The sequence below is a fragment of the Letharia columbiana genome, assembly GCF_014066305.1.
Source record: "Letharia columbiana isolate WasteWater2 chromosome Unknown Sc0000023_s0, whole genome shotgun sequence".
Lineage (NCBI taxonomy): Eukaryota > Fungi > Ascomycota > Lecanoromycetes > Lecanorales > Parmeliaceae > Letharia > Letharia columbiana.
In genome coordinates this window covers 393,695-406,594 of record NW_023501064.1, presented here as the reverse complement: position 1 = coordinate 406,594, position 12,900 = coordinate 393,695, and the positions used below count along the sequence as shown (strand labels likewise).

Sequence of the window (12,900 nt, the reverse complement as noted above, 5' to 3'; positions counted from 1 at the left end):
CCTCGATCACCCTGCCTTGGCCGTCAATTGGCTCGTAGCCATGATATAACTCGGATATCCAACATCCACCGCCTGTCCATCCTGAGTCGCATCTGGCGTAGTCTTCACGTTCACCATCCCTAAATTGTACATGCCCTCGGACACCTCATAGCCCGTGGCCGGATTGCAATAGCCTAGCATTGGCCTGAAGATTTCCTGCACGCACTTATTCATATCCGGCTTCTGCGCGCTGCCGTCGTAGGCCGGCAGGTAGAAGCCCATGTGGCACGTGTTGGGCGCAGCAGCGGACGCCCAGATCCACGTGCCGTTCCGCACATCTGGGTCGACGAGCTTGTCACAGATGGCGGGTATGGTTTGGTTGGAGCAGGCGTCGAAAGTGAGATGGGTATCGGTGTAGTCGGTGAGGCATTGAACACCATAAGGGGCGGGCCCGTCCGACTCTATGATAGAGACGTTGCAGGTATTGCCGGCCGGATTGGGTGACGGTTGAGTGAGGGGCCCGCAAGGGTCACTTACCGCAGCGGTGGCCGTCGCGTTGTCGATTGCAGTGTAGACGTCAGAGGGACCGGCCTCGTAGTTGGGGTAGTCAGGGACGAGGCCGACGTAGGCCGTTGCTGATAAAGTGGATTGACCGTGGATGAGGTGGAAGAAGAGGGTAAGGAAGAAGGGAGCGAAGACTTGCATTTCACTTTCAGAATAGTCGAAAAAATGGGCCAAGGTCTTGTCACAACACTGAGATTTAAGTTAATTAGAACAGATGAGATGCGCGACTAGAGTGAGCATCGACGAGTAAGCCTTGAACATAAGAAGTCGAGAAGATGCATCGAGCCATAGAATGAACGACACCGCGGAACCATCGCCAGAAAACAGGGGGGAAAGCTCGATCTGTGCGCTTAGTGCTATTCGCTCTTTGAACTGGAAAGAGGCGATATTCTCGGAAAGAGGAATGGCTCGCGTAGCCGCGAAACACTGGAGAATTCACACAGGAAAATTGCAGGAAAGCGCTTGACGAACATTGTGCAGAAGCGACGGGCTGGGTGGGATGCGCGTAGCAAGAAAGGTCGAAAGACAGGGGCTAGCAGTTGAAAATCTCGAGGACTTCTTGCTATTCATTATGTGAGGCCAGCAACCTCACTTTACATCCCCAATGATCCTTTCAATACCCTGTATCCCTTCCCGAACCGCAGGCGCATAATGCAACTTCAGCAGCTCGCCATCCCAGATCGTGCTGGCAAATGGATTGCTGCCCTCCAGATCTACTCTCATCGCATCAAAGACACCGTCTCCTTTTCTCTCCTCTGTATTCCACAGCGCTGCAATCTTACGTCCATGGATCTTCGTCAGGTTGTTTAATAGACTGACCATTGCCAAGGTAGATTTTTCAGGGAGCTGCAGGGTAGAAGTGAAGAGCTGTTTCGTAAAAGCACCCAGACGGACTGGAGGAACAGAGCGAGGGGTCAGGATTGAGGTCAGCGCACGTAACATGAGCACCGTCGTGGTTTGCAGATTTACTCTTGGTGCGGTAGTTGTAGGCGAAGCCGATGACGAAGCATGTGGATCTGGGAGACGCAGTGACTTGTGGGAGAGCTCGAGATCTGGGTTTAGGCAGAAAGAATGTAAGGATTTGTAAAGATGGGCTGTAAAATCTGTGAGATCGAGGTTGAGCGATGGAGTGGAGCGTGCAACATCTTGGCCCTCTAGAAGAACGAAGGCGGTGGTAATGTAGAGGAGGGATTCTCTTAGAGAGTCTCGAGTGCTCTTGGATGACTCGTCCTCTTCCTCTTGCTCCTCTTCATCAGCTTCTAGCAGAGCTTTAGAATTTGTGAGATCTTTAAGAATTTCGAGGAGATCTCCGAAAAAGTCCTGGTTGATGATGTGGGCGTACTTGGCAAGACCTTCGAGTACGGCACCCATCAAATGAGGAACTCTGGCCTTCAAAATTCGGAGATATGTTACGAAGACGAGTTTGAGCGTCTCGGCTTGCATACGATCTCTCTGCTCATGGCTGACGGTAGCATCTGCCTCTTTAAACTCCTTTTCGACTACCTTTCTCTCTTTCATAATCTTGCGTTGCTTTTTGGTGCGGAACTCTTTCTTGAATTTGGGCTTCTTGGCTCCGTCATCATTGTCTGTAGACGCTTTATCGACTCGGTTCTGCGAGGCCTTGGACGAGAATTCGCTTAGAAGCCGAAGATGAAGAAAAGTATTCAGAACACTTTCATCAATTTGGTAGTTTCGCGCTTTCATCATCCTTGTGATCAGCCCAACAGCATCTAGAGATGATGTGCCATCTTCGTCCTTGCGGAATAAGGTTTCTAGTGTTCCACGACATCTGATAAAGTCCGCATCGATCCTGTTAGTGCTCAATTTGCCAACCAGAATCTTCAGGAGCTCCCCTCGAAAATTGAAATGGGGTACAGCAATGAGCAGAGCACAAGCACAAGCTATCGCGACCTGTTTCACGCTCGACGTTGCTTCGGATACTCCCCCTTGTCGAGCCTTTGCACAGGTTGCCAGGTCCTTGATGTATGCTTGGTAGGAGCTGACAAGCGATTGCTCGAATGCTCGAAGACGCCTGACATCCTTGGAGACCTTCTCCGTCTGGTCCATTTCAGCGATTGGGCGTATTCGGTATCCTGGGATGACATCTTTATAGGTAGCTAGTTGTGTAGCTAAGCCTAGCTTCTTGATTGTAGGGTTTGAGGAAGTTGCGATTTGACCCAATGCGCGAAATGCGCCAGCATGCTCCTCGGGGTCCTCATTAACGAGGCCAGCCAACCGGGCTAGCTCTTCTTTTGCCTCTAGTATCTGTTGGCGGATAGGAATTTTGGTGTCCTCTTGGATAGGCCCTGAATCTTCCATGCTCTCCTCTTCAGAGGCGAGCCAGCTATCATCATCCTCTTGTGTGACCTCTGGAACTTGCAATTGTTCAACTCTTCCCTCCACGGTCTTGATCGGAAGCCTCGTGTTCTCTTTCTCTTTTTTCTTTTGCTTTCGAGGTCTCTGCTCATAATCCTGCTCTAAGTTCCATCCTGCTGCCCTATTGAAGAAATCGTCCTGCGTAGTAGACTGACCGACCAACGTAGAGGTCGATGAGTCTGGGTCTGAAAAGTCGGGAGGTGACAGTTTCTTCCGCTTCACAGCTGGTCCTACCGTCATTTTTGTGAGGTGGAATAACAAAATAGAAATTTTGGAATCTGTTTCGAGACGAGGTTTCGCGCCGGTCTCACCCTCGATTGGGCGTCGGGTGAGGGCCGAACCGCCGCCTTACTTGTATCCAGTGTCCACTGGGATATGCAGTCTTTCGTTCCACAACATTTTGATGAAATAATTGAAGAAACGAATTATGGAGCGTAGAATGCGATTCCCAAATCAACAGAATCTTGAAACATGTGTCGTAGTGATAAAGTTATCTAATAATCGGTTTATGGTACAATTTTGGTGAGATGCAGACATTTTGGGGGGGCCGGACTTATCGGACATTGCATATCCCAGTAGATCATCTACGAGTAGGTGAAATCGAGTACTGTACTCAAAAGTATTGTCGCGCGAGCTGGGTGATTGGGTTAGTAGCTTCAAGGCAGTACTTCGTAGCTAATCCACTGAAGCAATTCATACTCAAGAAGGCTTAGTCGCTTGAAGAGTGCGAAGGTCTTTACCACATCCTAGAGGCACTTCTTGCATCAATGCCGCCGCAGTGCACGCATCTTTGTAGAGCTCAACTGCTACGAACGAAATTATTCGAACATTGAGCATTTTTTATTACGGGTACCGCACCCGTCTTGGAGTTATCACTTATTCAGAGATGAGGGGAAAACGATGCAGCCACTCATATGTGCGCTCAAACTCGAGCTGATGGAGAATGAGTTCATGACAGGCCCAGAGAACGGCTTGTATCATTACCCTGACAATGTAACATTGATTGGGCAAAAATGCGAGCACGTGCGGCCATTATCAGCCCAAACTGTGTTTCAAACGCGTGGCAATCGAACACATATCTCCTACTCCGAGAAGACAAGTGGGAGCAGATCACAGGTAATTAAGAAATGTCTCTACTATTGTCAGACTACTACTTTTTGTCACAGCTATCACTTTTGCTTGCTCACGGATCTAGAGTCAAGGCGACAATGCTGCGAGTTATTTGTTCCTTTTGGACAGCTAGGAAGCTTGTGACTGGGGAACTCGATGAGAATGGTTGTTATAAGCTGCAGTTGCCCAATGGCAAATGACATTTACACGTTTGGCCATCTATCTATGACATAGTGTGCAAGCAACTTGACGATGCCATCGATCCTGTACCCCTGGTCGATGTTTACTCACCTCGTTAAATGTCCAGAATCTTCAACCGAGGAAGGACGACTCTCCTACAAAAAAGGTATTTGGGAGACTCTCGCACTCCCGCTGGAGACGCATGGGCCCGACAGTACTCATAGCTTCAGCGTCCTTCGATCCCCAGCCATGCAAACTCTGTTTTCGGCGTCGATGGTAGGCATCGACACAAGTCTCGAAAGGATATCTCTGGAGAGGCCTAGTCTCGACAAGAACCACAGTACCCACGTCGTCGAACTCCTCAGCACGGACGCTATGTGTCCAGCGTCTATGGCAGCAGGTAAGACGTCTCCCAAGGAAACGCTCAAGACCATGATCAAGAGGTCTCGTACATATTGCAGAGAAAGCCCCGGGCTCAAATGGTATTCCGAAGAGCTCCAGAAACTCTCTTTATTGCCTGAAAAGTGGAGTAAGATATATAACATGAAATCCCCAATCTTACAACCGCTTCTCGCAGAGGGTCGAACACTGGAAGGAATCAGGGCAAACCCGGGGGTCGTGAGACGCAAGAAAGGGGTAGCCGGGGCAATATGGAATGGAACATTCTGGGTTGCAGATGAAATTGAAATGGTCTTGCAACTGCCTCTAAAATCATGGCAAAAAGAAATTCGAAAGGACTCATCGATTTTGCAGCCACTGTCGCAAAGGGGCGAACAGTTTGTTCGATCAAGTCGAAGCTTCTCAAGATGAGGCACCAAAAGGGAATTTTCAAGAGAGATAGGGTGTTCACTGCGGAGGAGATTGATATGATCTCGAAGTTGCCTCAGACAATAAATCTTGGAACATGGAAAAAGGGATGTTCCAAAAAATCCCTCGGCTTTCCAGCCACTTCTCGCAAATGGCTGGACAGAGAATGATCGAGGAGACGACCCGGCGTAGCAATAACGAGATTGATGCCTATAAATGCTCTTGAGAATCAGCGTTTCTTCCGGTGGACTCCGAACCGAAGGAAGGCGTGTCCTTCCACGATCGTACATACCCTTGGAAAGCTTCTCAGTCTCGACTTTCTATTTGCACCTGCCGTTATGGTGCCCCCAGTCTGAGAATGATGTGCAAGAAGTGGGTGGGCGACACCAAAGATCTGCAGTGCAAGCTCACGTGTAGGCGAAACGACAACGACAGCAGTATCTGGGCAGATTAGCTTGTCGTGGATTCGAGTTGCTGGCTTTTTGAGATTACCATTCCGCGGCTTGGATTCAGAGAAGACAGCAGTTCAACAGCTGGGGGGAGGAAAGCTAGCGTTTTCCCTGAGCCTGTTTTTGCAGCCTCAAGGACGCCACGACCGGCAAGCAAAGGTGGTATAGCAGCTCTCTGAACCTGTGTCAAAGTCTTCTCCCGAAAGCCCATGTCAGTGATGGCTTGCATCGTCCTGTGGTCGAGCTTGAGGTCCGCGAATTTCTGCGGCTCACAGTCGTCCGCGGTGGGCGGCATTTTGAGTGCAGCTTCCAGGCCTGTTACTTAAGGAGTTGCTGGCTCAAGTTCAGTAGACGATATATCAGAGTCTCTTTCCCGCTTGCGCAAGCGGGCATTGGCAGGTGGTGGAGACATGATGCACACACACACACACACACGCACACGTTAAATTATTTCACGCATGCACATATACTCGCTAACATATTCGCAGTGAGTTCTTTTTTTAAGTCTTCTCTATTCTGCTCCGAAAGCCAACGTCGCAGTAGTCAGAAAGTTCACATTGCAGTGGCTACTCTCCAAAAGCCTAAGGTACAAGTAATCTTATACATTGCGCTAAAGCGGCAGTTATGAGTTGCAAAACCAACGAGATTGCTTAGCAAAATTGATTACGCGCCATCTCTATTTTTTTGGTAGTCAGCCCCACCAAAATTTATAAAGATCGTACTTCTTAATAATTATATCAGTCTTTATCTCTTAGTTCGTCTTACTTCTTAATCGAATAATTTTGAGGCACAGGCTAGTGAGTATACACTCTTTTTTTAGTGTTTTTGACTGACCTAGGTGTTCATAGCTACCCTTCCTCCCTCCCCCCCTCCGCTGATACGCGATACCACCCAAAGAAATACACATTCGCCAGCGAGCCAGACTACTCCTTAAGTCTTATTGGCGACCTAATGCAGTAGCTAAAGACGCCCATTCGAGTCGCGTAACGGGGTATCGGTGGGAGCGTAATATTGAGATTTACGGCGATATAGTAATTCCTCGTAATCTATATATACCTGGGCGACCTCGTAGCCTCTCACCGGCTGCTCTGAAGGCCGTACTTGAGTACCAGAAGAGTCAACGAATAGGCCCACAAAGTGAGGAACTCCGCGTTGCATGGCAGGCATTTGCAAGTCAGGTGAAGGCCGAACAGCTGGTGTTTATCGATGAGACCCTGTTCAAGCTACAAACGATGTGGCGGTCCATGGCATATACTCCTATTGGTGACCCAGCTCGATACCGTAGTGATATGAGAAGAGGTGATACATACATATAGCATTCTTCCGGCCTACACCACTGAAGGCTACCTCCCCTATACCGAGATCAAGAAGAGCTATTACTTCAAAGAAGACCTCCTCGTCTAGTTGATAGACCAATTACTACCGCTGTGTAACGAGTACCTCGCCGAGCGTAGTATTATCGTCCTAGATAACGTCAGCGTTCACGTCAATCCTCGCATTGTTGAAGCTATCCACGCCAACATAGATTGGGGGGTGATAGTTAATGATTGCAGTGATTTGAGTAGGTTCTCATTAAATTTTGGTGGGGCTGGCTACCAAAAAAATAGAGATGGCGCGTAATCAATTTTGCCAAGCAATCTCGTTGGTTTTGCAACTCATAAGGAGGCGCGCCTCGCCCGCACTACGGTGCCGACATTTTCTCCTGCACGAGGAAAACCATTCCCATTCTACCTTTTTTTGGTGCCTGCAAAAAACAACCTGTCTTCCATCCGGATTCTAGACGTACCTTCAAAAGCCTCTCAGATTCCCAGCCAACATCACGATGCGTGCTCTCACAGAAACCGAGACTCAAACCCTCTTCTCGAAACTGGCGAATTACATGGGCCCCTCCATCAAGAATCTCATCGCCCCAGCAGATTCGAACCCCTCCACAGACCAGACACGCATGATCTTCAGACTTGGAAATCAGGACCGAGTCTACTACTGCTCGGAGTATCTAGCAAATCTTTCTACGTGTGTCGCGCGTGAGAATTTGCTTTCGGTCGGAACCTGCTTAGGTATGTAGAGTAGAGGATCAGCTATATCGGTGCAAATCGTTCTAATCATTTCGGGGTAGGCAAGTTCACTAAGACTGGAAAGTTTCGGCTCCATATTACATCTTTGAATGTTATAGCACCGCATGCTCGCTACAAGGTTGGCTCGGTCACCCCTTGGCAAACTCATTTTGGCTAACAATTATCTCAGCTATGGGTGAAACAGAACGGCGTGATGCCATTCCTTGTAATTATAAAGACAAGTCATTTTATTAACTTCTACTAATTCGAAATATAGTACGGAGGAAACATCGTGAAAGCCCACGTGGGAAGGTGGAGCGAGGATTGCCCGGAGCATCAAGGAGTTGTAGTGTTAGGAATGGATGATACGCCTCTAGTGAGTGAATTGTCGTGCCATCCCGAGGTGGTGATAGAGGAACGTAGCTTATGGACGCATAGGGTTTCGGTGTCACAGCAAGATCGACAGCTGAGGCAAGAAGGCTTGAGCCAACAGGCATTGTGTGTTTTAGGCAGGCGGATGTTGGGGAGTATCTCAGAGAAGTAATTCGACGAAGGGAAATTGGAGTGGACTCTGCAGCTGACTGGCCGATAGGAGGATACTCTTTTTACAACGACGTAGCATCATTTTGGGACATAGACATGCAGCACGAGGGAATCTAGTCTGCAGATGTGTCATCTGTCCATTGAGGGTCAAGGAAGCCTCACCAAGATCTTGAGAGGCAGAGAAATGCCGAAAAATCCGCCATTGGATATTTGGATCCGAGTGAAGCAGAGCTTGGTAGAGGGAAGGAACCACTTCTAATTCAGATATGAAGGCCAACTAAGGAGAATTCTATTGACAGCCTAGGAAGGCTGCTCGAGGTACGAAGCACATACATAGAATTGCATGGAGACATTCCTAGGTGGGTGTTTCGCGCGAGAGATAAGGGCTAGGAATACTGACTGTGTGTGGGTCGCAACATAGTTCTATTCTATTAACAGATAATTTTTGTGCCGAACGACACCTGATAGCTGCCAGGGTAAGGGAGATTCGTCTTCTCAAACCAAACCACTAGGGCCTACTCTCGAATTCATCCATTCACTTGATGACGCAGACCTCCTCCACCGTACCATTGACGCGTAGTTTATTGCCATACCGAATCCAGAAAGAACTGCCTCCAGCAGGCATCATGGTGTGCACCACAGGGATGGAAGCTGCAACCACGTGCGCAGAATTGGGCTCTACATCGCTGTTGAGACTTAAATCCTCAAGGAGTGCGTATGGATTATTCGACATCAGTGGACGATTGTTCGTTTGGGTTCCTGACCGGGACTCCTGATCGTCAAGGCCTAAGTCTCTGAAGAGCGCAGCTTGCCTATCCAATGCGTCTTGCGTTTCTGATGGAGTTTCTATCGCGGCCTGCGTTTCTGCTGGAGTCTTTATCGCGGCGCGTTTCTGAAACACCCGAGCAATCTGCTTTCGCCGCTTCAAGGCATCTTCGTCCGAGATCGATTTCCGGGTTAGCAAGTCATTTAGATCGGAAGGGAGGTTGCCATCTTCTGATGCTGAGTAGTATATCTCCTCCTCTGATGATGGTGACTCGTCTCCTTTCGCCTCTCCTTCGATTCTGGCAGAAAGGCGGATGAGCACTTTAGCTGTTGTGAAGCTATCAAAGCCTGCTTCGTGGAACGGGGAGTCCGAGAGATATTTGCTGTGCCCGAGTGGCGTTTCTGTATCCAACAGTCAGTATATCTAGTTTAAGAGGGCCCTCAAGGACGCGTTTAAAGTTCATACCTATGATCGGAACGGGAAGCTTGGAAAGCTCCTGGTCTATTTCCTGAAGAGACGACTTGTAGAGAGGAGAATTGTCGTTGATCTTGTCCGCAAGGTATTTGGTGTCGAACACGAGTGGGAATAGTTGTGCGATAGTCTTTTGGAAACCCTCCACTCGATCAGGTAGTGGACCGAAAAAGAAAGTGTAAAAGTATATCAAGTCCAAGAACAGGTTGTGTCCAACGAGAACGGTCCGCTTGTCCTTGAGTGTCTTACAAAGCTCGGCAAATCGAAGGATATGAGCTCCTCGTTCCTCATCCGTCATATCCATGGGCGGATACGTCGAGGTTGCTAACACTGCGAGATTGCTAGAGGCAAACGGCGGCACACATTCTTTGGGGAGGACCTGGTCGACATCTGGGCACATAGCCTCCGCAAGCCACCTCATCCCTACCTGGCGTACTAGGTTATTTTCGAACCACGCAATCTTTCGCTGTAGCTGAGCATCTTCACGCTTTTGGTCGAAAGGAACCAACTGTACGAAGTCTTGCTTCGAGAGGGAAACGACATCTGGGAATTCGGCGCGGACGAGCTGGTGGACTAGGCGTTTTTGGTATCCATTGAGGCCCCTGCCGTTGTAGGCTACCGCGGCCGAATTGATTGGGGCGATGTTCAGGTAAGAAGGCTCAGGCTAGGAGGTACGTAAGTGAAGAACTCTTGGAATTATGATTGGAGCAGAGACCTTACTGTACTGCGATTCCGCCAGTCCGTGACCTCTTGCCTCACCCTCTGAATGAATTCCAGCGACTCGGTGTCTTCATCCCGGATGAAAATGTCCGCAAAACTATTCCTGTCCCGCTTCGCAACCTCAGCGGCTCTCGACGCTGCCTCTTCTTCTCTCGAGAAATACGGTACGCCTTCCAGAAACGGAGCCTCCATGCGAAATCCATGCCCAAGAAGGAACTCCACAGCTGGGCTCGTCAGCCAACCGTCTTTCGACGCTGTGGGATGTCCTACCACCACTCTGATATGAAAAATCCCGCTCAACATTTAACTTCTTGTCCGGCACGGGATTTAAATAGAAGTTGTATGGACGCGCAACATAGACCCCTAGAGTCGATTAGGCCCTATCAACATTCCACATTGCGCTCTTAAGCGTACCTCGATCTCTATCCTCTTCCACGCACGTCAAGCCCAATTGCAGGACATGGTACCGCTCAGCGGCGGCCTTAATCTCTTTGTATCTTTGCTGAAGCGTTTGCTTTCCATCTTCACTCTGCCCTGTAGGCTTAGACTTGAATTGTTTGCTGGGTATGCCTGACAATTCGAGATCAAAGGAAACGAAATGGGAACGTGAGATAGCTCCCAGGATAGAGAAGAGCTGGCTCTGGAAAGTATGGCCAGTGACGTCCATACTTTCTGTGATATCAGAGCCGTAGTTGCAATACAAAAGAAAATGTGAGGTGGTGATAAATCAATGCGACTTAGCAAAACAACATTGATGCGCGCATCCAGACAGTGTTTGTGTTGATTGTTTTAGAAAGAGCGCTCCTCGTTTCATGTGCAGACACGTTGGACTCCCACCACTGCATTTTCCCGAAAACTTCACCGATACCAAAGCGTCAAAGTGACTTCAATATTCCAACACAGGTGATCTGTATGAGTAATGCTTGATTTTGTGTCACGGAAGAAATAGAACACTAAGTTTATGGGGTCGATTACATGTAAGTTCGAGTAGGAGAGATCTAATCTAATCAGATCGGCGCCACAACCGTCCGCTAAAAATCCCTGTCTTTCTTACACCCAGCCTCCTTATACTCTGTTGGCGGCCTTTTTGACTGCCCAGTCCTTTGCGGGCATCGACCTTTTCCAGTGACCCAGGCCACCACGCAATAGAATGAATGGGTCATCTACAGCGCTCATAGACACTACAGGGGAAGCGCTAGCGACATCCCGACTCCTTGGCTCTTCAGTCGGCTCAATATCCTCACCACGCAAAGCCAAATCAGAGATATCAAAGGTGTATAAACAGGCCGAGGCTCTTTTCGTAACTCGCAGATTTGCTGAAGCTCTGTCAATCATTGAGCCACTGATCACTGTTCCCCACCCCCAGGATGTTGCACCCAACGACGAAGCGACTGCTAATGTCGCCCCAATCGCTAGAGCAAGCCCAAGATTGAGGATCAAGGTGTGGAGTTTCTATCTTAGCTTGCTCAACGCTGTTGCCGAGTTAGGCCCGGACAATGGGAAGACAGAATTTGGAGGCAGGGAATGGAGGAACCTTGTCGCCAAGGCTCAAGAGGGGACAATATGGGATGAGGTTGTTGACATAGGTTATGGTGGTATGGAGGGAAATGTCGATGCAGACGTGGTCTTCAATCTAGCATCGCTTCTACTAGCCCAATCTACCATACAGGCGGGCAATCAACGACACCTCGAGTCATACCTTTCCGCATCGAGCCACCCGAGCCTTGACTTGACGGATCGATTCAAAGCTTTGAATCCCTCCTATGCTCCGCATGATGGTCATATCTCTCAAAGCGGTGGAACGGATACTACGCGAGATCTGATTGCTCGAGTAAGGATCATAGAACTCTTCACCCTTCACGTGCTGCCTCGCACAGGAGAGTGGAACTACGCCCGCGACTTCATCAACATGAGTGAGGTCCTAGACGAGGAAGTTCGCGAAGAATTCTTACAAACACTGCGAACCCTTGAGGACGAGGATAACAAGGGTCAAGATCACTTCGAAGACGCTTTGCCCCAACAAGACGAGCTGACCGAGCAAGAACCCTTGCCGGTCGAGGAGACGAGGCCGGATAGTATGGAGACACTACGGCAGGAACCATCAGTAACTCATCACAGGTCAGATGGCGAGCAGGATTACGGCATTGACAAACCTCGCGCTCCACCAGATGCTCCTAGATTCCAGCCAGTACCTCCAAAAGCTGACTCAAAGCCCGCCAAAGCTGTACAACCCACAACTTCCCGCTCACCACCAATAAAATCGACCGGAAAGCCAACCAAGAATAGCAGTATCTACAAGCGCAGCGCTGCAGTCTTATCTGCTCTCCAGCAGCTGATCAAGAACATGCCAGAACAAATGTCTCAGAATCCAATGTCTCTGCTTCGATTCGTGCTCTTCCTGATAGGCTTGATAGTGGCATTCAGCCGGCGCGATGTCAAAAATAGGCTCGGTAGACTGACAGGTGCGGGATGGGACAAGGTCAAGAGGACAGTAGGAATGGGAGTAAAAGTTAGCTATCTTTAGATGTGGTCGAACGTGGTTACAGATGTATGATGGCATAGACCCTTTATTGTGTATTTTGGCTTTCGGAAGTCAGTTCAGAGCATGCAAGATATCCGCAGCTTTGTTGAAATATGGAGCTTAATTCACCATGAGTGATCTAATTGTTCCTTCTACCTCCTCCACCTTGGTCAACCCTAACCATGAGTTCTCTTTGAGAGTAATGTCGACTTCTAGCACAAAGTTCCATATCCATCGCCTGAACAGACACAACTATCGGTCTCTGACTTCCTGAGCTGTTGGACAAGATCGCCTTCGAAATGCGGCGACAGAGGGTTCCCGTAGGGACACCGTCGTCCGTTGCACGGAAGCAAAACTCCA

The 12,900-nt window shown here is 49.0% G+C and overlaps 6 protein-coding genes across 6 annotated transcripts; 2 read left to right on the top strand and 4 right to left on the bottom strand.

Annotated features, from left to right (window-relative positions):
* Positions 1–6: 6 nt before the first annotated feature.
* HO173_007232 (uncharacterized protein) lies at positions 7–684 on the bottom strand (the record flags this gene model as incomplete). The annotated part of the gene is made up of 1 exon (XM_037309136.1): positions 7–684. The coding sequence occupies one exon, from the start codon at positions 682–684 to the stop codon at positions 7–9; it is 678 nt and encodes a 225-aa protein (XP_037163997.1).
* Positions 685–1,131: 447 nt separating this feature from the next.
* On the bottom strand, positions 1,132–3,159 carry HO173_007231 (uncharacterized protein; the record flags this gene model as incomplete). The annotated part of the gene is made up of 1 exon (XM_037309135.1): positions 1,132–3,159. The coding sequence occupies one exon, from the start codon at positions 3,157–3,159 to the stop codon at positions 1,132–1,134; it is 2,028 nt and encodes a 675-aa protein (XP_037163996.1).
* Positions 3,160–5,352: 2,193 nt separating this feature from the next.
* HO173_007230 (uncharacterized protein) lies at positions 5,353–5,760 on the bottom strand (the record flags this gene model as incomplete). The annotated part of the gene is made up of 2 exons (XM_037309134.1): positions 5,353–5,457; positions 5,509–5,760. 2 exons carry the CDS (start codon positions 5,758–5,760, stop codon positions 5,353–5,355), a joined length of 357 nt encoding a protein of 118 aa, XP_037163995.1.
* A 1,527-nt stretch (positions 5,761–7,287) lies between these two features.
* Positions 7,288–8,138, top strand: HO173_007229 (uncharacterized protein; the record flags this gene model as incomplete). Its single annotated transcript, XM_037309133.1, has 6 exons — positions 7,288–7,522; positions 7,582–7,658; positions 7,710–7,745; positions 7,797–7,895; positions 7,958–8,059; positions 8,112–8,138. 6 exons carry the CDS (start codon positions 7,288–7,290, stop codon positions 8,136–8,138), a joined length of 576 nt encoding a protein of 191 aa, XP_037163994.1.
* Positions 8,139–8,597: 459 nt separating this feature from the next.
* On the bottom strand, positions 8,598–10,686 carry HO173_007228 (uncharacterized protein; the record flags this gene model as incomplete). Its single annotated transcript, XM_037309132.1, has 5 exons — positions 8,598–9,229; positions 9,294–9,963; positions 10,020–10,243; positions 10,290–10,382; positions 10,434–10,686. The coding sequence occupies 5 exons, from the start codon at positions 10,684–10,686 to the stop codon at positions 8,598–8,600; spliced, it is 1,872 nt and encodes a 623-aa protein (XP_037163993.1).
* Positions 10,687–11,169: 483 nt separating this feature from the next.
* Positions 11,170–12,543, top strand: HO173_007227 (uncharacterized protein; the record flags this gene model as incomplete). Its single annotated transcript, XM_037309131.1, has 1 exon — positions 11,170–12,543. One exon carries the CDS (start codon positions 11,170–11,172, stop codon positions 12,541–12,543), a length of 1,374 nt encoding a protein of 457 aa, XP_037163992.1.
* Positions 12,544–12,900: the final 357 nt, after the last annotated feature.